This window comes from Pan troglodytes, chromosome 2, assembly GCF_028858775.2.
Source record: "Pan troglodytes isolate AG18354 chromosome 2, NHGRI_mPanTro3-v2.0_pri, whole genome shotgun sequence".
Taxonomy (NCBI): domain Eukaryota; kingdom Metazoa; phylum Chordata; class Mammalia; order Primates; family Hominidae; genus Pan; species Pan troglodytes.
The window spans coordinates 141,732,403-141,760,297 of record NC_086015.1 but is presented as its reverse complement, the minus strand read 5'-3'; the positions used below and the strand labels follow the sequence as shown (position 1 = coordinate 141,760,297).

The 27,895-nt window shown below is 40.2% G+C and overlaps 1 protein-coding gene across 11 annotated transcripts in view; it reads left to right on the top strand.

Annotated features, from left to right (window-relative positions):
* CEP70 (centrosomal protein 70) overlaps positions 1–27,895 on the top strand; it is a 134,731-nt gene that overhangs the window by 62,195 nt on the left and 44,641 nt on the right. For all 11 annotated transcript variants that reach the window (XR_010155342.1, XM_063806262.1, XM_063806260.1 and 8 more), the window contains 5 exons: positions 9,869–10,038; positions 14,648–14,704; positions 17,760–17,847; positions 17,935–18,023; positions 21,647–21,721. Coding sequence is in view for 10 of the 11 variants with exons in the window: in XM_063806262.1 (XP_063662332.1) it covers positions 9,869–10,038; positions 14,648–14,704; positions 17,760–17,847; positions 17,935–18,023; positions 21,647–21,721 (479 nt within the window). In the remaining variant the exon portion in view is untranslated. The remainder of the gene's footprint in view (positions 1–9,868; positions 10,039–14,647; positions 14,705–17,759; positions 17,848–17,934; positions 18,024–21,646; positions 21,722–27,895) is intronic.

Genomic DNA, 27,895 nt, shown 5'->3' with positions numbered 1-27,895 from the left:
CTCAATTTCTAGTTCTAGTTCATGGCTTAACTTGTAGAAACAGGTGGGACTGACACCCTCATCACTTGGCTGCAGAGGCCCTGCCTGGCTTCTAGGGAGGGCTGAGGCAGAGGATTCCTTCTGGATGTAACCCATGGTACTAGAGTAGCCATGAGTCACATCCGTTTTTTATTTCATTTCAATTTCATTATTTCATTTCAATTTCATTTCATTTCATTTTTCATCTTATAAGATGAAATAGTTCCAGAAGCTGAGAACCTTTTTTCCTCTGAGGGTTGCTAAGTCTCAGCAAACATTACACCATGGGCACATGAACATGTGCTTAGACATGAGTGTCCTGTTCCGTAAGAGATTTGTGTCCGTATTATACAGGCCAGGTAGGGAAAAGGGTTTTCACTGAGTCTTTTTCATTTATGAATAGTATATTAATAAGGGTGATAGTGTTTTTTGCTTTTTTTTTATTTGTTGATTTGTTTTGAGATGGAGACTCGCTTTGTCACTCAGGCTGGAATGCAGTGGCATGATCTCGGCTCACTGCAACCTCCACCTGCTGGGTTCAAGCAATTCTTGTGCCTCAGCCTCCTGAGTAGCTGGGACTACAGGCACCCACCACCACACCCAGCTAAGTTTTGTATTTTCAGTAGAGACGGGGTTTCACCTTGTTGGCCAGGCTGATCGCGAACTCCTGACCTCAAGGGATCTGCCCACCTTGGCCTCCCAAAGTGCTGGGATTACAGGCATGAGCCACCGCATCTGGCTATGATAGTGCTTTTTGATAATAAGCTTTAAAAGGATACTGAGGGATAGAAGCTAGAGAATAAGGGGAAACCAGGCAAGTGATATCTTGCTGATGACAAGAGAATAAATTGTTGAAAATACATATTCCTTTGTATAAATCTTAGGGTACATACTGACTCTTTTTTATTGATACGTACTAGCTATACATATTTTCTACTGGGGGAACCCGCCCCCAGTATTTCAACGTAGGTTCTTTCTGTTTTCCCTAAGTGTTGGCTGGTCTGAGAAAAAAGAGAAAGAGTACAAAGAGAGGACTTTTACAGCTGGGCCTCCGGGGGTGACATCACATATTGGTAGGTCCATGATGTCCTGAGCCACAAAACCAGCAGGTTTTTATTAAAGACTTTAAAAGGGGAGGGGGTATATGAACAGGGAGTAGGTCACGAAGATCACATGCTTTAAAGGGCAATAAAGATCACAAGGCAAAGGGCAAAGCAAAGATCACAAGGCAAAGGGCAAAATTAGTATTACTAATGACGGTCTGTGTTCAGCTGTGCACATATTGTCTTGATAAACATCTTAAACAACAGAAAACAGGGTTTGAGAGCAGAGAACTGGTCTGACCTCAAATTTACCAGGCTGGAATTTCCCAATCCTAGTAAGCCTGAGGGTACTGCAGGAGACCGGGGTGTATTTCAGTCCTTATCTCAACCGCATAAGACAGACACTCCCAGAGCGGCCGTTTATAGACCTCCCCTCAGGAATGCATTCCTTCCCCAGGGTATTAATTATTAATATTCCTTGCTGGGAAAAGAATTCAGCGGTATCTCTCCTACTTGTACATCCATTTATAGGCTCTCCGAAAGAAGAAAAATATGGCTCTATTCTGCCTGACCCTGCAGGCAGTCAGACCTTATGGTTGTCTTTCCTTGTTCCCTGAAAATCACTGTTATTCTGTTCTTTTTCAAGGTGCGCTGATTTCATATTGTTCAAACACACATGTTTTACAATCAATTTGTACAATAGTGGTCCTGAAGTGACATACATTCTCAGCTTACAAAGATAACAGGATTAAGAGATTAAAGTAAAGACAGGCATAAGAAATTATAAGAGTATTATTTGGGAACTGATAAATGTCCATGAAATCTTCACAATTTATGTTCAGAGATTGCAGTAAAGACAGGTGTAAGAAATTATAAAAGTATTAATTTTGGGAACTGATAAATGTCCATGAAATCTTCACAATTTATGTTCCTCTGCCCTGGGTCCAGTTGGTCCCACCATTTGGGGTCCCTGACTTCCCGCAACAATTTTCATGCTACATGAGATATTTTGACATATTCATATAATGTGTAATTATCAAATCAAGGTAAATGAGATATCCATCACCTCAAATATTTATATTTTTTTATGTTGGAGACATTAGAATTCTTCTCTTCCAGCTATTTTGAAATATATAATAGATTATTGTTAATATAGTCAACCTACTGTGCTATCATATACTACATCTTATTCCTTCTATGTATCTGTATTGTTGTACCCATTAATCAACCTCTCTTCATTTCCCCCTTCCCTCCTACTTTTTGTAGCCTCTGTTAACCACTGTTTCGCTCTGTCTTTCTGAGATCTGCTTTTTTGGTTTCCACATTTAAGTGAGAATGTGCAATAGTTGTCTTTCAGGGCCTGGCTTATTTCATTTAACGTAATGACCTCCATTTTCATCCATGTAGCTGCATGTGACAGGATTTCATTCCTTTTTATGGCTGAATAATATTCCATTTGTGTACACATACCACATTTTCTTTTTCCAGTCATCCATTGATGGACACCTAGGTTGAATTCATATTTTGGCTGTTGTGAATAGTGCTGCAATAAACAAGAGAGTACAGATACCTCTTCAATATGTTTATATATATAATATGTGTGTATATATATATACACACGCATACATACATACATACATACATACATACATACATACACACTCTGTAGTGGGTTTGCTGGATCATATGGTTTAGTTTTTTGAGGAACCTCCATACTGTTTTCCATAGTAGTTGTATGAGTTTTCATTCCCACCTATAGTGTACCAGGATTCCTCTTTCTCTATATCCTCACCGGTACTTTTTTTTTTTTTTTTTTTTTTTGTCTTTTGAGTAATAGCCATTCTAACTGGAGTGAGATAATATCTCATTGTGTTTTCTTCCTTTTTTACTGTCTTCCTTTGTGGTCAAGTGATTTTCTTCTTTTTTGGTTGTTTTAATTTTTTGCTTTTTTTTAGTGTACCTGTTTTATTTTTGCTTTGTAGTTACCATGAGATTTACAAAAAAATTTTTATAGATATAACAAGTTATTTTTTAAGTTAAGGAGTTTTTAAAAGAGATGGGGATTTCACTGTGTTGGCCAGGTTGGTCTTGAACTCCTGGCCTCAAGCAATTCTCCTGCTTTAGCCTCCGAAAGTGTGGAGATTACAGGCATGAGCCTGTGCCTGGACAACAGGTTACTTTAAATAGATATCTTGCCTTGATCACAAATAATAGAAACAAACAAAGGAAAAACTAAAACATTATACACTTTTACTCCATCATATTATGACTTTTTGTTGTCTCAGTTTACATCTTTTTATATTACCTATACCTTAACAAGTTGCTGTAGTTATTTTGGGGGGGAGCTTTTTGTTTTTGTTTTTGTTTTTTTGAGATGGGGTCTCACTCTGTCACCCAGGTTGGATTGCAGTGGTGCAATCTCAGTTCACCGCAACCTCCACTTCCCAGGCTCAAGCTATCCTCCTGATAGAGGTGGCAGCAAATCTGAAGCAGCTGCTGTAAGGAAGCCAGCAGTGGAGGAGGTGCAGGCGGGGCTGCATGCTCCATGGAGCTGTCAGGGGCTAGGAACAGGTGATCCCAGTGGGGACCCTGTGCTCCCAGGCACAGCTGCATCTGCCCAGCCACAGCTTGGGACTTGGGCATCCCTGAGCTCTTATGGGCCTGGAAAGCCCCCTGCCCCCTCAGACTTGGAAGTACTTGCTCCCACTGCCTGGCCTCTCTTCACTCCCAGTACCCACTCTGGTGTAGAGTGAAGTTGTGGCTGAGCACGGGTGCTGTCATGACCCAGTCAGGTGTGTGCACACTCGGGGCAGTGCTGACATGCCAGCCCCCTACTGCCTTGGTTCCCCCAAGACTTTGGATGCCGACGAGCGCAGAAGGGAGGCCGGGAGGTTGAGGGCAGCTTGGCGTGGGCCTGTGAGTACCCTGCAGTGCGGACAGCCTGGGCACTGCAGATGGCATGTTGATGGTGGTGAGAGGTAGACAGGTTCCTAGGCAGAAGGGGCAGGTCCTCAGTGAAACCTCACCTTCAAGCCAAGGACAGCCTGAAGCCTGGAGGCCAGGCTGCCAGTGCCAGGTGGAGTCCGCAACCTGGAGTGAGAACTTCCTTCATGCATTTTGGCCAATTGGATGATGCTTTTTCCAGGCCTTCCCATGGCTGTCCATGGACCAGTCAGCACATACTTCCTCCCTTCTGAGCCCGTAAAAACCCAAGGCTCAGCTAGACTCAGGGACTCATCAACTCATTGGGACTACCTGACTGTGGATAGGAGCTGCCCACTTAGGGTCTCCTCTCTACTGAGAGTTGTTCTGTCACTCAATAAGGCTTCTCTCCACCTTGCTCACCTTCCAGTTGTCTGTGTAACCTCATTCTTCCTGGACACAGGACAAGAACTTGGGACTCACTGAATGGCGGGAGTGAAAGGAGCTGTAACACGTTCCTGGCTGACTCGCCGGGCTGTGCGTGGTGACACAGACATACTGCGTGAGTGAAGAGTGGTGACCTTTCTAGGGGCCCAGACCTCAGGATTTCTGAGCCAGAGCTGCTGTCACATCATAGGCCTCCCACCCTCCACTGGCACCTGGTGGCTGCCCCATGCAATGGGAAGCAGCTGTGGGGCCAGGCCAGCCCAGGAGCCACTGGCCAGAGCAAGGTGGTGGGACTGAAACAGCTGTAACACAAATGGGCTGAAACATGTGCCACCTGAAACACATCCCCCGACTTGCTGTGCTGCGGGCAACAAGGAGAGAAGAGTTGTGACTCTTCTGGGATCCCAAACCTCAGGGCTCCCAGAGCCAGGGCTCTGACACACTATAACACCCTCTTTGGGCCTCTGTGGTTCCTGGCATCTCTGAGCTTTCAGGCGCCCCTGCATCCCCCTTGTCCAGGCATTGGTGCCCACAGCGGAAGCTGCTTGCAGTACATCTGGTCCGGCCACAGTCTCACATGGAGCCAGTGCCTGTGCTGGTGGCTGGAGCTGCCTGCCTCACTGCAACAGCCAGTGTGCCTGGCTGTGCACATAGCCAGACCCCACATTTGCTAACTCACACACCCCTCACTGCTCTGCACCTGGCTTGCCCTTAGCAGGCATGGGGTCTGGGCTGGTAGCACAAGCTGAGTGCAGCCTGCCAGGCCGAGTGGGCGGAATAAGCCCAGCAGGTGTGAGCAAAACTCAAGCAGAGGTACCACTGGCCACAGAGGTTTCTGGCTGGTGAAGCGACACACTGAGGATCCTGTGATGCTCCCACCTCAGCCTCTCAAGTAGCTGGGATCATAGGTGCATGCTACGACACTCAGCTAACTTTTTGTATTTTTGGTAGAGATGGGGCTTTGCCATATTGCCCTGGCTGGTCTCAAATTCCTAAGCTCAAGCAATCTGCCTGCCTCTGCCTCCCAAAGTGCTGGGATTATAGGCATGAGCCACTGTGCCTAGCCTATTGTTTTAAGTAGATTTGTCTTTTAGTATTCATACTAGAGATATGACTGGATTACACACCACAATTATATTATTAGAGTATTCTGCGTTTGTCTGTATATTCACTTTTACCAGTGGGTTTTATACCTTCAAATGTTTTTTTGTTTTTGCATGTGATGTCCTTCTCTTTCATAGTGAAGAACTCCCTTTAGCATTTCTTATGAGTCCCTTTCAAGTGTTTGCTTGTCCTGGTAAAGGCTTTATCTCCTTTGTATTTCAAAGATAGCTTTGCTGAGAATAATATTCTTGGTTGACAGGTTTTTTTTTTTTTTCTTTTTCTTTTTCTTTTTCTTTCAGCACCACGTTGAATATGTCATTTCACTCCCTCCTGGCCAATATGCTTTCTGCTGAGGATTCTATTGCCAGATAAATCAGAGCTCCTTTATATTTTGTTTTCTTCTTTTCTCTTGATGCTTTTAGGATCTTCTCTTTGTGCTTGACTTTGAGAATGTACTTATTTATTAAACTTTTAGATTTGGGTAAATGTGAAGGTTTGTTACATAGGTAAACTTGTTTCATTGGGGTTTGTTATACAGATTATTTCATCACCCAGGCATTAAGCCCAGTACCCAATAGTTATCTTTTCTCCTTCTCTTCCTTCTCCCACCCTCCACCCCAGTGTCTGTTGTTACCTTCTTTGTGTTCATAAGTTCTCATCATTTAGCTCCCACTTATAAGTGTTGGTTTTCTGTTCTGCATTAGTTTGCTAAGGATAATGCCCTTCAGCTCCATCCATGTTCTCGCAAAAGACATGATCTTGTTCTTTTTTATGGCTATGTAGTATTCTATGGTGTATATGTATCACATTTTCTTTATCCAGTCTACCATTGATGAGTATTTCAGTTGATTCCATGTTTTTGCTGTTGTGAATAGTGCTGCAGTGAACATTCATGCATGTTTCTTTATGGTAGAATGATTTGTATTCCTCTGGGTATATACCCAATAATGAGATTGCTGGGTCAAATGGTAGTTCTGCTTTTAGCTCTTTGAGGAATTGCCACACTGCTTTCCACAATGGTTAAAATAATTTACACTCCCATCAACAGTGTATAAGTGTTCCCTTTCCTCTGCAACCTTGCCTTGCCTTATTTTTTGACTTTTTAATAATAGCTTTCTGACTGGTGTGAGATGGTATCTCATTGTGGTTTCGATTTGCATTTCTCTAATGATCAGTGATATTGAGCTTTTTTTTTTTTTTTTTTTTTTTTTTTTACATAGTCTTGCTCTGTTGCCCAGGCTGGAGTGCAGTGGTGTGGTCTCGGCTCATTGCAACCTCCCGGGTTCAAGCGATTCCCCTCCTTCAGCCTCCTGAGTAGCTGGGACTACAGGCATGCGCCACCACATCTGAATAATTTATTTTTAGTAGAGAGTGGGTTTCACCATGTTGGCCGGGCTGGTCTCGAACTCCTGGCCTCAGGTGATCCACTTGCCTCAGCCTCCCAAAGTGTTGGGATTACAGGCATGAGCCACTGCGCCCGGCCTAAGCTTTTTTTTTTAATATGCTTGTTGGCTGCATGTATGTCTTCTTTTGAAAAGTGTCTATTCATGTCCTTTGCCGACTTCTTAATGAATTTGTTTTTCTCTTCTAAATTTAGGTCCTTATAGATGCTAGCCGTTAGACCTTTGTCGGATGCATAGTTTCAGATGTTTCCTCCCATTCTGTAGGTTTTCTATTTACTTTGTTACTTTTGCTGTGCAGAAGCTCTTAAGTTTAATTAGATCTCATTTGTCAATTTTTGCTTCTGTTGCAATTGCTTTTGGTGTCTTTGTCATGAAATCTTTACTCATTCCTATGTCCAGTATGGTATTGCCTAGGTGGGAATTTATTATATGCCTTGGGGTAGGCTTATTTGAATTGAATCTGTTTGGTGATCTCTGACCTTCCTGTTCATGGATGTTTATATCTTTGTGTAAATTTGGATACTTTTCTGTTACTATTTCTTTGAATAAGTTTTCTATCCCTTGCTCTTTCTCAACTCCTTCTTGAAGGCCAATGATTCTTAGGTTTGCTCTTTTGAGGTAATTTTCTATATTTTGTAGGTATTCTTTTTTCTTTTTTCTTCTCTGTTTATTTTCAAGTAGCCTGTCTTCAGGCTCACTGATTCTTTCCTCTGCTTGATCCATTCTGCTATTAAAAGCCTCTAATGCATTTTTCAGTTCAGGGAATGTATTTCTCAGTCCCAGGATTTCTGTTTGATTTTTTAAAAGTTATTATTTCAATACCTTTTTAAAATTTCACTGATAGATTTCTGAATTGATTCCCTGTGTTATATTGGAGTTCACTGAGTTTTTGAATCCTGGGCAGACAGGGATTAGGAAGAAGCAATGATTAAGGAATATAGAGATATAACATGAAAATTCTTTAACAATGATAAAAAGGGCTGGGCATGGTGGCTCACACCTGTAATCCCAGCACTTTCGGAGGCCAAGGCAGGAGGATCACTTGAGGTCAGACCAGCTTGCCCAACATGGTGAAACCTTGGCTCTACTAAAAATACAAAAACTATCCAGGTGTGATGGTATGCACCTGTAATCCTAGCAACTCGGGTGAGGCAGGAGAATCACTTGAACCCAGGAGGTGGAAGTTGCAGTAAGCTGAGATCATGCCACTGCACTCCAGCCTGGGCGACAGTGAGACTCTGTCTCAAACAAACAAACGAAAACAATGATAAAAGAGATTTAACATCACTGAAAGTTGTAAGGAAGTAAACCCTAAACCTCCACCCCTCCATTAAAGCAATGATTATAAGACTATACTTTGAACAATTATATGACAACAGATTAGCTAACCTAGATGAAATGGACATATTTCTAGCAACACAGAAATAGCCAAAACTGGCTCAAGAAGAAGTAAAAAACTTTAGTAGATGTGTAACAATGGATTATGTCAAGAATCAAAACCTCTGAACAAATAAAGGCCCAGAACCAGATGACTTAAAAAAAAAAGAAAAAGAATAAGGATTCTTGATCTGAAGAATCTCACATCACTGTCTCGTTAGGGTCAGTCACTGGCTCCTTTTTCCATCTGTGGGGGTCATGGTTCTTTGTTTGCTGTTGTTTCTTGTGGACATATATCTATGTCTTCTCATTGAAGGATTAGTTATTTCAGTTTTCACTGTCTGGCTGGTTTGGGTTTTTCTTGGATATGTTTACATAGAGGTTCTTTACAATTCACCTGTTGAATTTCCTTTATGCTAGGTCACTGCTTCCTTCTTGGTACTAGATGGTGGCTCATGTCCAGGTTTACCACAGCTCTGGCAAGCATTCAGAGTGCTGATGGTACTAGGTTGGGGAGATCCCAAATGGGATACCCCAGCTGTGTGGAAAAGCTGGCTAGGGTTTCATATCCAGTGAACCTGTAGAGTGTATCTCCTACAGTGTGGTGCTGCTGAACAGCCACTCTGATTTAGCATCTTCTTTGGCTGAGATACCAAGCAGATTTTGCAGGCTGGGGTTGCTGCTATTCCCACCTTCCATCTTTGTCTTTGGTTGCTCTCAGTTTTTCTTGCTATAGGCACTTGTGATGCTTTCTGTGGGTTGAGGCAGGAACAGTTCTCCTGCAAGGAACCCAAGATAGTGGGGAAGTTGGTCTTGATCTCACTTTTTCCAGTGTAGAAACTGAGTCTGGGGAAAATTTTCCACAGGCAATTCCTTGCAGATTAGGGGAGAAGCATCACAGTTACAGAAGTGCGATTCTCTTACCATCTGCTTGAAATTTTTTCACTTCTTTGTGGTCCCGGGGATTGTCCCATCCTCAGATTTGAGTTCTGGGATATTGCTGGTAATAATCTTGGCATTGGATATTGGTTTTTGGTTTTCTGTTGGGGGAAGTGAAGCCAGATTGCTTCAACTTTGCCATTTTGGTGATGTCATTCTCCCTGATTATTTCTTGATGATAATTTCCTGGTTATGGACTTACTGTGAGTTTGCAGTCACTCACATTGCATGAATGCCTAAGTTGACTACACCATTTGCAATCCCCAATTAATATTGATTCTTTCCTGATTATTGTTTTAATGTAAACTTAAACATAAAATTATACCAGTTTTATGGAAATTCTTGAGTTCCTTTACTTGGTAAGAAATGTCTTGAATGCATGCAATTATGAACTGTAGTTTCCCCATTTTATAGCTATTTGACTTATATTTTTTCAGGTTTATGATATATTAATGTTCCTGGAGCTTATACTCATTTAAAAACAGCCTCAATACTGAAGTTCTTTAATGAAACAGCTCAATAGAAACTATGAAGATGCCTTTGTGTACAATATTGTTAGGATAGCATGTCCTAGATGTACATATCATAATCATGTTTTTAAAAAATATCTTATAGGTGAAGTGCCAGCATTATAAGAAAAAACGAACGGAGCAACAAGAAACTATTGCTTCTTTGCAAATGGAAGTCTGTAGATTAAAAAAGGAGGAAGAAGATCGCATTGTCACTCAAAACAGAGTGTTTGCCTATCTGTGCAAAAGAGTTCCTCATACCGTCTTGGATAGACAGTAATTTTGCTACATAAATTGATATGTAGCTAGATTCATTGTTGTGTTTGTTTGTTTGTTTTACCTGATATTATCTTGGGGGTGGTTATAACTCTTATAAACTAGAAAAGCCTCTCCCTCCTCCTCTTCTGCATTGTTTTTCCCTGCTCATCCTTTTCTTTTTCTTTTCTTTTTTTTTTTTTTTTTTTGTTCTAGAGGTCCTTTGAAGAATGGAATTGAACATTTACTAAAAATAACACTAAACTTTTAAATAAATTCATAATTAATCAGACATTTCTCAAAATAACTGATCCTTTTAGTGAAGAATACTATTGAGAGATCACTGTATGGGTTTTGGGGTTGCTTAGTTTTATTATGTTATTGATTTTAGGAGTTTTTGGTGGAAAGAACCAGGGACTATATATTTTGGAGGGAAAAAAAAAATCATCATTGATTTTTTTTTAACCTAGCTGAAGTTAAGATAGTATTTTTATTTAAATTCTGATTTTACATTTGTAACTGTTGTCTTTTCTACTGAAAATCATTCTTAAGAACAATATTATAATTATTTGCTATATCCTATAATACATAAAAATAGTTTCAAAATAATAAAACTAGAATTACTAACAATAAGCCTACTGAATGAAATTTAAATTTCTGGGCAGCTCTCTTTGATATTAATATATTCCACTATGTATGCAGTCAAGATGTATATTTCTAAAATATCTTGAAATACTTGTTTCTCTGTGTGTTTGCGTCACCAAATTATAATGCAGTTAGGTTTGTTTCAATTTCTTTTCAATTTTCAGGGATTGCTTTTTAAATTTTTACTTTTGAATGTGTAAACATTTATATAATTGCAAAATCAAAACTATTCATTATTTATATACAGAGAAGTTGTGTTTTCATTCCTGTCCCCTTTATTCTATCCTATCCTTACCTCCCCTATAGGTAATTGATTTTAAATGTTTAGTGTTATTTTTAGCAATATAAGTAGTATGGATATTATATACATATTCTCTCTTATGTACTAGCACCTTCTTTTTTTCTCTTAACAGTTTAAACTGATTGCATTTTAAGCGGTATTATATGTTTACCTAGTAGGACTGGAAATCTTGAATAATTAGATGTTTCTATTTTACTATAAAAATAAATGAGGTCAGATATAAAGTAAAAACAAGTTAAAACTATAGATTTTTTGATAATTATTTGAGAGATAATACACATATATACACATATATAATTTTCATCCTCTTGAAGGAAAAGTAACGACAAACACATAAAAAAACATAAAAATGTTAGTGAGAGGTGTGAATAAATAGAAGAGGGAGGCAAGGTAAGAAAAATAGGAGAGGTAAGGAAGAACAAAAAGGAGAGAGGTGAGGGAGAGAGAACTGCAGTGGGAAGAAGAAGAGAGAAATTGGAAGGGAAGAATGAAAAAACAAAAAACAGTTAAGATGACTGGGTAAGAGGGTGAGAGAAGCACTGAGAGAACTTGCAATGTACCAGATGAAGTCAGGCTAATTCAGGTATGAATTTGTCCAGTGGGCCAGAGATTTTCCACTGTTTGATTTTTGTCAATGCAAACTTTCAGTTTGAGACACTGAAATGAAAAATTGTGAATTAAACCTATTGGAAATACATGAGTTGTAGCCACTACAGATATTATTAAAAGTTACACGGGTACTGGGCTAAGTAATAGGGCACACACAGATGAGGAAAGCCATGATTCCTGCATTCAGTGACCTGGTAGTCTAGTTGGGTAGATAGACACATATGCATGTAAGTAAAATATAAAGCAGATAGTGGTATGTACTATAAGGTGGGGCAGATAGGATACTAAGTGGGTGTGACATAGGGAGAAATTAGTGAAAGGTAAGAATGACTACATAGGCTTCATGAATGAGTTATCTTTTTAGCTGGACTGCTAGGAACTATAGAATATTAATAGGCAGAGGTGAGAGAAAGGATGTTTCCATTAGAGAAATATGATAACAGGAAAAGTGAATGTGTTTGGGACGTCAGGAGTCCAAGAGGTCTGGAACATAGGATACATGAGATTCTGGGAAGAGTCTTAAGAGACAATATGACAATATGGAAAGTGTGCTGTAACTTTGAGAGACTTAAATTGGCCGAAGAGTTTGAGTTCTACTTTCTGTGTGGCAGGGAACATACCCAAAGATTCCTGAGCAAGGAGATTAAACCCAGAGACAGAAAGACAAGTTAGGAATCGGTTGTAGTAGTAGAGGGCTAATGAAGGTCTTAACTAGGACCAAAAAAAAGGGAGAGACACTGCAAAGATGGATAGGAGTTGTCCAGATGAATTGGCTATAGATGTTGAAAGGAGTGGAGGAGTCAAAGATGGCCAGTTTTTAAACTACATTTGAAGGAACGGGGAAGAAACCGATGAATTCATTTATGGATATATACTTAGGCACCTTCAGTCATCCATGTAGACATATCAGGCCTGTTGTTAAAAGGGCCAAACTCCAGAGAACTTCCAAAGTCCATATAGAGAAAGAAGAGGCAGAAGAGGAATTGTGTTTGGGTATCATGATAACCAAGGAACAAAAGTGTTTCAAGGAGAGGGTGATCGGCAGTGTTGCATGCTTCCTCATTGGTTAGCTTGTTTACTTTCCCACTATTTTATTTGCTCAGAATTCCCAGTACTTAACATGTAATAAGTCCTCCCTAAAACTTTATTGAAGATAATTGGTTACAATCACTCAGAATGAATGAAGTTTTTTTATGAAGGAAAATATTAGAAATAGAATCATAGCATAAGGGGGAAGTAGGTCAAGAGGATTTGTGCAGGATATAAAGATTAAAGCATATTTTCAGGATAATGTGAAAGCTGGTATATGTTAAGATGCGGAAGGCTTGAAGAGAAAAAGAGTAATTGGGGAAGGGTTGAAGAGAAAAAGAGTAATCTAGAAAGTTGTGACATTAAGAGCACAATTGGCTGAATTAGTTCTGAAGAGGGGGATGGGTTGGTAATGTTTTCCCAAGATAGGAGGGAAACAGTATATTGTTCGTTTAAAAAGAATAACACATGAAAGCATAGTATTATTTTGTTTTTCTCTCATTTTTTAAATCACAAAAGCAATAAATGTTTATAAAAATTCAGGCCGGGCGCGGTGGCTTACGCCTGTAATCCCAGCACTTTGGGAGGCCGAGGCGGGCGGATCACGAGGTCAGGAGATCGAGACCATCCTGGCTAACACGGTGAAACCCCGTCTCTACTAAAAATACAAAAAATTAGCCGGGCGTGGTGGCAGGCGCCTGTAGTCCCAGCTACTCGGGAGGCTGAGGCAGGAGAATGGCATGAACCTGGAAGGTGGAGCTTACAGTGAGCCAGGATGACGCCACTGCACTCCAGCCTGGGCGACAGAGCATGACTCCATCTCAAAAAAACAAACAAACGAAAAATAAAAATTCAAACAATATGAAAGTGTATATGGTAAAATGTAACAAATCTGCTTGCTTTCCTAATCGCCACATCCCAGAAATAACCTCCTCTCCTAACAATTTGGTGTGTGTCCTTCCTACTGTTTCTCAAAATGAGTGCTGTTGGCATTTTGAGTGAGACAGTTCTTCTTTATGTATTGTTGTGTTGTTCACCGATGAATTTTTAGCATTCTGCCCCCTCTCCAACTAGTCAATATGGCAACATTGCCCCTTCATACACCCGCTAGCTTACAATATTATTCTTTGGTTAAGAACCCACAGAGTTCTTTTTCAGTATATATACATATTCACATCTAACTTTTTTCTTTTCTTTTTAGACAAAAGTAAAAAATATACATTTGATTATGCAACATTAATTTTTTCCATCATCATTCCTTGTTAAGGACATACAAAGTTACATTATTTTTTCTACTTCTCCATTATTTTCTTTTTCTTTCTTTTTTTTTTTTTCTTTTTGAGATGGAGTCTTGCTCTGTCGCCAGGCTGTAGTGCAGTGGTGCGCTCTTGGCTCACTGCAAGCTCCGCCTCCCGGGTTCAAGTGATTCTCCTGCCTCAGCTTCCCGAGTAGCTGGGACTACAGGCACTCGCCACGACGCCCAGCTAATTTTTTGTATTTTTAGTAGAGATGGGGTTTCACCATGTTGGCCAGGATGGTCTCGAACTGCTGACCTTGTGATCCACCTGCCTTGGCCTCCCAAAGTGCTGGGATTACAGGCTTGAGCCACTGCGCCCAGCCCATTATTTTCTATAGTATGGATGTGCCATTATTTATTTAACCTTTCTCCTGATGGAGAGTTAAATTATTTCTGGCTTTTCACTCTTATAAATAATGGTGCAGTGAACAACTTTGTTCATATTGAGTTGCATCCTTTGACATATTTCTGTGGGAGATATTGCTAGAGGTAGAATTGTTGGGACAAGGAGGATATGCATTTAATATGTTGAGATATAATGTTTATAGTTATTTTTAAATCTATACTTTGAAATTAATATAACATATGACTTAGTATAGTATTTGCTTTTTGGTAAGAATCACTTAAATTTTTTAAAGCCTGCCAGTTAATCTGTACTTACTTTTACACTGTAATTTGAAATTATGTGGTGAAACTAGTAGATGCTGTAATACCGCATTTTGAAAATAATTCAATATTCTGTTTTCTAGGTTGCTTTGTCTAATTGATTACTATGAATCTAAAATTAGAAAAATTCATACACAAAGGTACGACTAATCCTGTATTACAGTTTTTAAAGTTTTTAATCCAGTATTCACACCAGAAGTTTCTGTAGCTTTTGAAACTTTAATATACTATGGAAATCCACCTAATATGTCACTGTGAAGTTCTTTTTTATAAAGAACTTGAAGACTGTATTTTAAAACTTAAGTCAAGATGTATTGTTGTATTTATGTTAAATTATGTATACTTAATTATCACCAAAGTATTGGTCACAGCAGAAATGGTATTTCCCTTTATTTTCTTGAAGTATTATAATTTTTTCTACTGATATGATCTAGCCCCTGGGTAGTTACCGAGTATATCCACAAAGTGCATAGAATTAGATTGGCTGCCTACCAAAGTGTAACCTAATTAGTATGCAGATTTATGTGAGATAAAGATAAAATGTCAGTGAAAAATCAAGCTTATAGATTAAAACACACTTATCACCTGATTAAATAAGCATAGAGATAAATGGTCTTTGGCTAAACTAAAATAGCTGAAGGATATCTAAGATATAATCTAAAATGCTTTAATGTAAGGTCACTAAAACAGTAGCTAATCTTTTTATTATTTATAGATGGAACAGTTCTTTTAACAAATATTTGAGCACCTATTTTGTACCATGTTCTAAGTAATAGCAGATAAATTCTTCACTTTTATGAAGCGTATGCTCTAGTATTCTTGCCCTAAGAATAGTGACTTTCCAAAATCTTGGAGAGAATAATGGCAGAGCTCTGTGGGTTGCTGGTTGCTGATTATCTGTAGTACTGTGGGGACTCCAAAAAAAAAAAAAAAAAAAAAAAGGAAAAGGAAAAGAAGAAGGAAGGAAGGGAAGAAGAGAGCAACTAATTAAAAAGCAGCTTCTTGCTTTATATTCTTTTCAGAAAGCAGCATTTTATCAAGTAGCTTCAGGGACCTTCTGACTTCCAAATGAAACTGTCCTTTAGATGGTGGAGATTCTACAAAGATAGGACAACTACTCAACTCGGCTGTTGTAGCACAAAATCAGCCACAGATAATATGTAAATGAATTGGCACAGGTGTGTTCCAATAAAAATAGTTACAAAACCAACAGCCTGCTGAATATAGCCTGCAGACAGCAGTTTGCTGACCCCTGATCTAGATGATGAAGAGAGGGGATTTGGGGTTTTTAGTAAGAGTAGAAAAGATTTAACATAACATATCCATCAGGAAATCTTTTGTGTAGAATATGATGTGAGAGGTACTTGTAGAGTTCTGCAAACGGGGTTCTCTGACTAAAGATGATAAAAAGGATTGAGGCCATTGGAGTGGTGGTATTGAATTTAGTTGTCATGAATTTGTAATGAAAATCTGGGGCTGAGGAATGAGTGACTTGGAAAAGAATCACTTTTTAACTTAAAAAGCTTTTCATCAGTTGTCTAGCTGAAGTAAAGTATTTTGGCCTATACAAATTATCCTTGGGTCAGATATTTGGATTGGATGTCTTATTGAGGGAAGTGGAGGATAGGAAGAAAATAGGAGATACATTAATAAATAATATTCTACAAATGAGAAAATTTGCAGCAATAAAAAGAGTCTCTCTCCTAAGGAGGGGGTTTTTCGGGATTCATTGACTGAGTGGAGTTTATATTATAAACTCAGTCTCCTTTCTAAGAGTAAGTACCAACTTGAAAGTGAGATTCTGGCAATTTCAGGATAGATTTTGAGATCTACAAATAGGATATAGATATCACCTAAAGAAGTAGGAGTACTGTAACAGGAGGATGTAACAATTCATTGACAAGTATTACATTAGTAAAGAAGATGAAAGAGAAGAGGGGGGAAGCCAGGCCAAGATTTGGAGGCCTAAGTAGGATAAACAGGAAGCAGAGGAGAAGAGCTGTGACCCTGTAGAACTGAAGCAGCAAGACCAAAGGAAGAAGACAGGTGGGACATGGGCCTCTTGCAGTGGCAAAAGCTTCTCTGCTTGTCCATTTTCTTAAGGCCAGTGTTGTCCAAAGTTTGTTGTTGTTGTTGTTGTTGTTGTTTTTATCATCAGACTATATGCACATGTGTAAAATAAACACATTGGGAATAAATAAATCATTTGAACTGAATCAATCCATTGATACTTACTAGACTGGTGATATGTTTATGTGTAATACTAGAAATCATGCATGTACCCAGTGCACACTAGGCTACAATAGTAATACTTTATGTGATACAATAGTTAAGGTGAAATGTAGTCCTAAACAATAAAGGTGTGTTTAACAGAAAAGTATTTTATACTACTTCAATTTTTAAATTTAAGATTTAATGAAATTAAAAGTTTAGTTCCTTGGTGGCATTACCCGTATTTCAAGTGTTAAGCGGTAACCACTAGCTCATGTAGCTATTGGTTACCATATAGGACATCACAGTGATAGTTAATCAAGATTGCTAAAAATAATCATACTTATTTGCTAGCACTTTGCATTTCACAGAGTCCTTCAGTATCTTTCATTTGCTTTTTACACCAGTCCTGTAAAGTAGATGTGACAGATACTATTTTACAGATGAGAAAATAAATTCTGAGAGATTGACTTATTCAAATAATACAACTAGTTAGTGGTGTTATCAAGGCTTGAACCAAGACTATTAAATCGGTTGCTTTTTCCACTTATGATCTACATTTTCTTCATATAGGTTTTTTGGTGACCTAAATGTACTAGAAGGAAAAAATAGTATGTGGAGAATGCATTTTTTAAAAGAACATGGATGTTCCACCTATGTTTCGTTTGTTTATTCAGCAGTGCTTTTTCACCTCCTCTTATATTCCATACTTTTTCTAGGCAGTGAGATACAGTGGTGAATAAGACGAAGTTCTGGTCCTCATGGATCATATATTCTAAGTAAAAAGAGAGTAAATCGATACTGTATGTACTATAATATTAGATAGTAGTAGTGTTCTAATACCATTCTCTATGAGAACAAGTAGGAAATGTGGATTAATTTTAATTCATGTTTAGATTATTAAACCCTCATTACATTGGTTTAATTAGTTTTTTTCTTTGAAGATAGATTTTTCATAAGTATACTGCATACATATTTTCATAGGCAATATAAAGAAGATGAAAGTCAGTCAGAAGAAGAAAATGACTACAGAAATCTGGATGCTTCACCAACTTATAAAGGCCTTTTAATGGTATGGGGACTGCATAACTAATAAATACTTTTTAATAAAGTAAGTAATCTAAGAAAGTTAATTATTTTTCTATGAAACGTGTTGCAGTCATTACAGAATCAACTCAAGGAATCAAAATCTAAGATTGATGCACTTTCAAGTGAAAAGCTGAACCTCCAAAAAGATTTGGAAACCAGGTGAGAGAAACCTAATTTTTTTTTTTTTTTTTCCCCTGAGACAGGGTCTCACTCTGTCACTCAGGCCAAGTGCAGTGGTGTGATCACGTCTCACTGCAGCCTTGACCTCCAGGGCTCAAGCAATCTTTCCACTTCAGCCTCTTAAGTAGCTGGGGCTATAGGTGCAAGCCACCACACCCAGCTAATTTTTAAAATTATTTATTTTTAATTGAGACAGAGTCTTACTCTGTCACCCAGGCTGGAGTGCAGTGGCGCGATCTCAGCTCACTGCAACCTCTGTCTCCCAAGTTCAAGCGATTCTTCTGCCTCAGCCTCCCGAGTAGCTGGGATTACAGGTGCACACCACGACGGCTGGCTATTTTGTGTATTTTTAGTAGGATGAGGTTTCGCCATGTTTGTCAGGCTGGTCTCAGACTTCTGACCTCAAGTGATCCTTTCTCCTTGGCCTCCCAAAGTGCTGGGATTACAGGTATGAGCCACCATCCTCAGCCTCTAATTTTTTAATTTTTTGTTTGGTAGAGATGGGGTCTCCCTGTGTTGCCTAGGCTGGTCTTGAACTCCTAGGCCCAGTGCCAGAATTCCCAAAGTACTGGAATTACAGGCATGAGCCACTGCATCCGGCCAATTTTTCTTCATCCTTTGAAAAGTAAACATACTGGAATTTGGAATATTAAATGCATCATTCTAGCTCCTTTGCTCTAAAGCTAATCATGAGTACATAATATTCTTATACTCACTTTAGTCAGTTCTTTCCCGTGATAACTTATGAAAGGAACAAGAGCACATGGGTAGGCAAGGGAAATGAGAAAATAGGAGTCCACAGTGAAGAAGACAAAACTAGCTAAGAACTTCAAATAAGCTGGGCATAGTGGCTTTCACCTGTAATCTCAGCACTTTGGGAGGCTGAGGCAGGTGGATTGCTTGAGGCAGGAATTCGAGACCAGCATGGGCAACATGGCAAAACCCCTTCTCTACAAAAAATATAAAAATTAGCTGGGTATGGTGGTCTGTGGCTGTAGTCCCAGCTACTCCGAAGACTGAGGTGGAAGGATCACTTGACCCCAGGAGGTCAGGGCTGCAGTGAGCCATGATTGTGTCACTGTACTCCAGCCTGTGTGACAGAGCGAGACCCTGTGTCAAAAAAAAAAAAAAAAACTTCAAATAGATTCAGTCTTTTTTTCTTTTTGCTTTTAAAAAAATAGCTTTATTGAGTTACACTGCATATATGTAAGGTACACAATTTATTGAATTTTGATATGTGTGTACACCTGTGAAACAGTTATAATCCAGATAATCACCCTAACAATCACAGTCAAGATAATCACCTTGGAGGCTAGGTGCAGTGGCTCATGCCTATAATACCAGCATTTTGGGAAGCCCAGGTAGGAGGATTGTTTGAGGCCAGGAGTTCGAGACCAGCCTGAGCAACATGTGAGACCTCATCTCTACAAATAATTTTAGCCCATTGAGATTTTTTTTTTTTTTTTTTGAGATGGAGTCTTGCTCTGTCGCCCAGGCTGGAGTGCTGTGGCACGATCTTGGGTCACTGCAGCCTCTGCCTCCCGGGCTCAAGTGATTTCTCCTGCCTCAGCCTCCCGAGTAGCTGGGACTACAGGCACCCACCACCACGCCCAGCCAATTTTTTGTATTGTTAGTAGAGATGGGGTTTCACCATGTTACCCAGGAGGGTCTCGATCTCCTGACCTCGTGATCCGCCCGCCTCGGCCTCCCAAAGTGTTAATTACAAGCGTGAGCCACCGTGCCCGGCCTACAAATAATTTTAAAAATTAGCCAGGCCTGCGCAAGGATGACACGCAAATTCATGAAGCGTTCCATATTAAAAAAAAAAAAAAAAATTAGCCAGGCATGGTAGCGTACTCCTGCAGTCCCAGCTACTAAGGGGGCTGAGGTGAGAAGATCACTTGAGCCCAGGAGGTCAAGGCTGCAGTGAGCTGTGATCACACCACTACACTCCAACCTGGGCAACAGAGACCCTGTCTCTTAAAACAAAACAAAACAAAAAACTCTAAAAGTTGTCTCTTGCCCCTTTTGTAATCCCTCCTTCCCCTCTTTGCCTTTGCCTGAGACAACCACCGATTTGCTTTCAATCATTATACGTTAGTTTATATTTCCTAGACTTCTTATAAGTGGAGCTATACAATATTTACTCTTTTTTGTCTATCGTCTTTCACTCAGCATGATTATTATCTTAAATTTTTATTTTAATTGCTAATTGACAAATTACAGCTGTATATATTTATGAGGCACAAAGTGATGTTACGATTCATGATTATAATGCAGAATAATTAAATCAAGCTAATTAACATATCCATCATCTAATACCTTTTGTGGTTGAAAACATTTGAAATTTACTCTTAGTGATTTTGAAATGTATAATACATTAATATTTACTATATTAGATTCAGTCTTTTGCCAGCGGAGTTCTCATTCTCAAATTATACTGGAATGCCTTGTTATTCTTATTCCTGTGCTGTGGGATGAGAAGAAAAGTAAAATTTATAATGGCACACAACAGAAAGATATATCCAGCATAGCTACAAAAGGATGACACTCTCTATGTTGACAGTAATAAAGAATGAACATTGTTGAGCCTTTTTTCATTCAACAAATATTTGAATACCTATAGTAAGTTAGACACTGTCCCAAACTCTGGGGTGAAGAAGGGACCAAAACAAATTTCCTGTTCTCAATAAGCTTATATTTAATGGCTGGGCGTGGTGGCTCACACCTGTAATCCCAGCACTTTAGGAGGCCGAGGCAGGCCTCCTGAGGTCAAGAGTTTGAGACCAGCCTGGCCAACTTGGTGAAACCCTGTCTTTACCAAAAAAATACAAAAATCAGCCCGGTGTGGTGGTACGCATCTGTAGTCCCAGCTATTCAAGAGGCCAAGGTGAGAGAATAGCTTGAACCTGGGAGGTGGAGGTTGCAGTGAGCTGAACTTGTGCCACTGCACTCCAGCCTAGGTGACAGTGTGAGACCCTTTCTCAAAAAAAAAAAACAAAAAACAACAAGAAAAAACTTATACCTTAATGGAGAGAAGGACCTGATACCTAGCATAAGCCATTTATATAAAATGTGAAAACCTTGAACACAATAATATGTAAATTTATGATTATATAAATATGTAGTAAAAATTTAAAAACATACATGGGAATAATGAACAATGAATTGAGGATAGTGGTTCTCTATGGTATGGGAAGGAGAAGAATGACATTAATGAGGGAATTTTAAGTATACGTATAAAGTTTGAGTTAAGATTTGAATCAAATCTGTTAATATTCAAATTTGATAAAGCTAGGTGGTGGATACACCAGGATTTGTTATAATGTTCTCTGTTTTTGTCTGTATACTTGAAATATTTCACTATAAAAACAAGTAACAGATTAGCAGCAAAAAACGACTAAAAGGCTTTGAATAAGGGATTACAGAGAAGAAGAAATCTAAATGGCCAGTAAACTCCAAATTAGCAGTCATGAAATATTTTCAGAAGTTTAATAAGTATATTTGTGACAAGTAACAAAGTTTTGTATGTCGTTTATTTAAGTACCTTTATGCTTTTATTCAGTAAATTGAATTAATTTATCATTATTTATTTTCCACAGGCCTACACAGCATGAATTAAGACTTTATAAACAGCAGGTGAAGAAGCTGGAAAAAGCCCTTAAGAAAAACGTCAAGTAATTATATTTTTACCAAAATTGCCTCTTTTATTAGGATTTTTTATTTTATTTATTTATTTTTATTTTTATTTATTTTATTATACTTTAAGGGTACATCTGCACAACGTGCAGGTTAGTTACATATGTATACATGTGCCATGTTGGTGTGCTGCACCCAGTAACTCGCCATTTAACATTAGGTATATCTCCTAATGCTATCCCTCCCCCCTCCCCCCACCCCATAACAGGCCCCAGTGTGCGGTGTTCCCCTTCCTGTGTCCATGTGTTCTCATTGTTCAACTCCCACCTATGAGTGAGAACATGCGGCGTTTGGTTTTTTGTCCTTGCGATAGTTTGCTGAGAATGATGGTTTCCAGCTTCATCCATGTCCCTACAAAGGACATGAACTCATCCTTTTTTATGGCTGCATAGTATTCCATGGTGTATATGTGCCACATTTTCTTAATCCAGTCTATCATTGTTGGACATTTGGGTTGGTTCTAAGTCTTTGCTATTGTGAATAGTGCCACAATAAACATACGTGTGCATGTGTCTTTATAGCAGCATGATGTATTATCCTTTGGGTATATACCCAGTAATGGGATGGCTGGGTCAAATGGTATTTCTAGTTCTAGAACCTTGAGGAATCACCACACTGACTTCCACAATGGTTGAACTAGTTTACAGTTCCACCAACAGTGTAAAAGTGTTCCTATTTCTCCACATCCTCCCCAGCACCTGTTGTTTCCTGACTTTTTAATGATTGCCATTCTAACTGGTGTGAGATGGTATCTCATTGTGGTTTTGATTTGCATTTCTCTGATGGCCAGTGATGATGAGCATTTTTTCACGTGTCTTTTGGCTGCATAAATGTCTTCTTTTGAGAAGTGTCTGTTCATATCCTTCGCCCACTTGTTGATGGGGTTGTTTGTTTTTTTTCTTGTAAATTTGTTTGAGTTCATTGTAGATTCTGGATATTAGCCCTTTGTCAGGTGAGTAGATTGCAAAAATTTTCTCCCATTCTGTAGGTTGCCTGTTCACTCTGTTCACTCTGATTCACTCTGTTCATTCTGTTCACTCTGATGGTAGTTTCTTTTGCTGTGCAGAAGCTCTTTAGTTTAATTAGATCCCATTTGTCAATTTTAGCTTTTGTTGCCATTGCTTTTGGTGTTTTAGACATGAAGTCCTTGCCCATGCCTATGTCCTGAATGGTATTGCCTAGGTTTTCTTCTAGGGTTTTTATGGTTTTAGGTCTAACATGTAAGTCTTTAATCCATCTTGAATTAATTTTTGTATAAGGTGTAAGGAAGGAATCCAGTTTCAGCTTTCTACATATGGCTAGCCAGTTTTCCCAGCACCATTTATTAAATAGGGAATCCTTTCCCCATTTCTTGTTTTTCTCAGGTTTGTCAAAGATCAGATGGTTGTAGATATGTGGCATTATTTCTGAGGGCTCTGTTCTGTTCCATTGGTCTATATCTCTGTTTTGGTACCAGTACCATGCTGTTTTGGTTACTGTAGCCTTGTAGTGTAGTTTGAAGTCAGGTAGCATGATGCCTTCAGCTTTGTTCTTTTGGCTTAGGATTGACTTGGCAATGAGGGTTCTTTTTTGGTTCCATATGAACTTTAAAGTAGATTTTTCCAATTCTGTGAAGAAAGTCATTGGTAGCTTGATGGGGATGGCATTGAATCTATAAATTACCTTGGGCAGTATGGCCATTTTCACGATATTGATTCTTCCTACCCGTGAGCATGGAATGTTCTTCCATTTCTTTGTATCCTCTTTTATTTCATTGAGCAGTGGTTGGTAGTTCTCCTTGAAGAGGTCCTTCACATTCCTTGTAAGTGGGATTCCTGGGTTTTTTATCTCTTTGAAGCAATTGTGAATGGGAGTTCACTCATGATTTGGCTCTCTGTTTGTTATTGGTGTATAAGAATGCTTGTGATTTTTGCACATTGATTTTGTATCCTGAGACTTTGCTGAAGTTGCCTATCAGCTTAAGGAGATTTTGGGCTGAGACAATGAGGTTTTCTAGATATACAGTCATGTCATCTGCAAACAGGGACAATTTGACTTCCTCTTTTCCTAATTGAATACCCTTTATTTCCTTCTCCTGCCTGATTGCCCTGGCCAGAACTTCCAATACTATGTTGAATAGGAGTGGTGAGAGAGGGCATCCCTGTCTTGTGCCAGGTTTCAAAGGGAATGCTTCCAGTTTTTGCCCATTCAGTATGATATTGGCTGTGGGTTTGTCATAAATAGCTCTTATTATTTTGAGATATGTCCCATCAATACCTAATTTATTGAGAGTTTTTAGCATGAAGGGTTGTTGAATTTTGTCAAAGGCCTTTTCTGCATCTATTGAGATAATTATATGGTTTTTGTCTTTGGTTCTGTTTATATGCTGGATTACATTTATTGATTTGTGTATGTTGAACCAGCCTTGCATCCCAGGGATAAAGCCCACTTGACTATGGTGGATAAGCTTTTTGATGTGCTGCTGGATTCCATTTGCCAGTATTTTATTGAGGATTTTTGCATCGATGTTCATCAGGGATATTGGTCTAAAATTGTCTTTTTTTGTTGTGTCTCTGTCAGGCTTTGGTATCAGGATGGTGCTGGCCTCATAAAATGAGTTAGGGAGGATTCCCTCTTTTTCTATTGATTGGAATAGTTTCAGAAGGAATGGTACCAGCTCCTCCTTGTACCTCTGGTAGAATTTGGCTGTGAATCCATCTGGTCATGGACTTTTTTTGGTTGGCAAGCTATTAATTATTACCTCAATTTCAGAGCCTACTATTGGTCTATTCAGAGATTCAAATTCTTCCTGGTTTAGTCTTGGGAGGGTGTATGTGTTGAGGAATTTATCCATTTCTTCTAGATTTTCTAGTTTATTTGCGTAGAGGTGTTTATAGTATTCTCCGATGGTAGTTTGTATTTCTGTGGGATCTGTGGTGATATCCCCTTTATCATTTTTTATTGCATCTATTTGATTCTTCTCTCTTTTCTTCTTTATTAGTCTTGCTAGTGGTCTATCAATTTTGTTGATCTTTTCAAAAAACCAGCTCCTGGATTCATTAATTTTTTTGAAGGGTTTTTTATGTCTCTATTTCCTTCAGTTCTGCTCTGATCTTAGTTATTTCTTGCCTTTTGCTAGCTTTTGAATGTGTTTGCTCTTGCTTCTCTAGTTCTTTTTTTTTTTTTTTTTTTTTTTTTTTTTTTTTAGTATTTATTGATCATTCTTGGGTTTTTCTCGGAGAGGGGGATTTGGCAGGGTCATAGGACAATAGTGGAGAGAAGGTCAGCAGATAAACATGTGAACAAAGGTCTCTGGTTTTCCTAGGCAGAGGACCCTGCGGCCTTCCGCAGTGTTTGTGTCCCTGGGTACTTGAGATTAGGGAGTGGTGATGACTCTTAACGAGCATGCTGCCTTTAAGCATCTGTTTAACAAAGCACATCTTGCACCGCCCTTAATCCATTTAACCCTGAGTTGACACAGCACGTTTCAGAGAGCAAGGGGTTGGGGGTAAGGTTATAGATTAACAGCATCCCAAGGCAGAAGAATTTTTCTTAGTACAGAACAAAATGGAGTCTCCTATGTCTATTTCTTTCTACACAGACACAGTAACAATCTGATCTCTCTTTCTTTTCCCCACATTTCCCCCTTTTCTATTTGACAAAACCGCCATCGTCATCATGGCCCGTTCTCAATGAGCTGTTGGGTACACCTCCCAGACGGGGTGGCGGCCGGGCAGAAGGGCTCCTCACTTCCCAGACATGGCGGCGGGGCAGAGGGTCTCCACACCCCCCCCCAGACGGGGTGGCCAGGCAGAGGCGCCCCCCACCTCCCAGACAGGGCGGCTGCCGGGCGGGGGCGCCCCCCACCTCCCAGACGAGGCGGCGGCCGGGCGGAGACGTTCCTCACCTCCCAGACGGGGCGGCTGCTGGTCAGAGGAGCTCCTCACTTCTCAGATGGGGCGGCCGGGCAGAGGCGCTCCTCAGTTCCCAGACGGGGTTGCGGCCGAGCAGAGGCACTCCTCACCTCCCAGACGGGTTGGCGGCCAGGTAGAGATGCTCCTCACCTCCCAGACGGGGCGGCTGGGCAGAGGTGCTCCCCATATCCCAGACAATGGGCAGCCGGGCAGAGATGCTCCTCACTTCCTAGACGGGATGACGGCCTGGAAGAGGCACTCCTCACTTCCCAGACTGGGCGGCCGGGCAGAGGGGCTCCTCACATCCCAGATGATGGGCAGCCAGGCAGAGACGCTCCTCACTTCCTAGATGGGGTGGTGGCCGGGAAGAGGCGCTCCTCACTTCCCAGACTGGGCGGCTGGGCAGAGGGGCTCCTCACATCCCAGACGATGGGCGGCCTGGCAGAGACGCTCCTCACTTCCTAGATGGGGTGGCAGCCGGGCAGAGGCTGCAATCTCAGCACTTTGGGAGGCCAAGGCAGGCGGCTGGGAGGTGGAGGTTGTAGCTAGCCGAGATCATGCCACTGCACTCCAGCTTAGGCAACATTGAGCACTGAGTGAGCAAGACTCCGTCTGCAATCCCAGCACCTCGGGAGGCCAAGGTGGGCAGATCACTCGAGGTCAGGAGTTGGAGAGCAGCCCGGCCAACACGGCGAAACCCCGTCTCCACCAAAAAATACAAAAACCAGTCAGGCGTGACGGCGCGCACCTGCAATCCCAGGCACTCGGCAGGCTGAGGCAGGAGAATCAGGCAGGGAGGTTGCAGTGAGCCAAGATCGCGGCGCTACAGTCCAGCCTTGGCAGCAGAGGGAGACCGTGGCCAAGTGGGAGACGGAGACAAGGGAGAGGGGGAGACCGTGAAAAGGGAGAGGGAGAGGGAGCTCTAGTTCTTTCAATTGTGATGTTAGGGTGTCAATTTTAGATCTTTCCTGCTTTCTCTTGTGGGCATTTAGTGCTATAAATTTCCCTCTACACACTGCTTTAAATGTGTCCCAGAGATTCTGGTATGTTGTGTCTTTGTTCTCATTGGTTTCAAAGAACATCTTTATTTCTGCCTTCATTTTGTTATGTACCCAGTAGTCATTCAGGAGCAGGTTGTTCAGTTTCCATGTAGTTGAGTGGTTTTGAGTGAGTTTCTTAATCCTGAGTTCTAGTTTGATTGCACTGTGGTCTGAGAGACAGTTTGTTATAATTTCTGTTCTTTTAAATTTGCTGAGGAGTGCTTTACTTCCAACTATGTGGTCGATTTTGGAATAGGTGTGGTGTGGTGCTGAGAAGAATGTACATTCTATTGCTTTGGGGTGGGGAGTTCTGTAGATGTCTATTAGGTCCGCTTGGTGCAGAGCTGAGTCCAATTCCTGGATATCCTTCTTAATTTTCTGTCTCATTGATCTGTCTAATGTTGACAGTGGGGTGTTAAAGTCTCCCATTATTATTGTGTGGGAGTCTACGTCTCTTTGTAGGTCTCTAAGGACTTGCTTTATGAATCTGGGTGCTCCTGTATTGGATGCATATATATTTAACATAGTTAGCTCTTCTTGTTGAATTGATCCCTTTACCATTATGTAATGGCCTTCATTGTCTCTTTTGATCTTTGTTGGTTTAAAGTCTGTTTTATCAGAGACTAGGATTGCAACCCCTGCCTTTTTTTGTTTTCCATTTGCTTGGTAGATCTTCCTCCATCCCTTAATTTTGAGCCTATGTGTGTCTCTGCATGTGAGATGGGCTTTCTGAATACAGCACACTGATGGGTCTTGATCCAATTTGCCAGTCTGTGTCTTTTAATTGGAGCATTTAGCCCATTTACATTTAAGGTTAATATTGTTATGTGTGAATTTGATCCTGTCATTATGATGTTAGCTGGTTATTTTGCTCGTTAGTTGATGTAGTTTCTTCCTAGCCTCGATGGTCTTTACAATTTGGCATGTTTTTGCAGTGGCTGGTACTGGTTGTTCCTTTCCATGTTTATTGCTTCCTTCAGGAGCTGTTGTAGGACAGGCCTGGTAGTGACAAAATCTCTCAGCATTTGCTTGTCTGTAAAGGATTTTATTTCTCCTTCACTTATGAAGCTTAGTTTGGCTGGATATGAAATTCTGGGTTGAAAATTCTTTTCTTTAAGAATGTTGAATATTGCCCCCCACTCTCTTCTGGCTTGTAGAGTTTCTGCTGAGAGATGAGCTGTTAGTCTGATGGGCTTCCCTTTGTGGGTAACCTGACCTT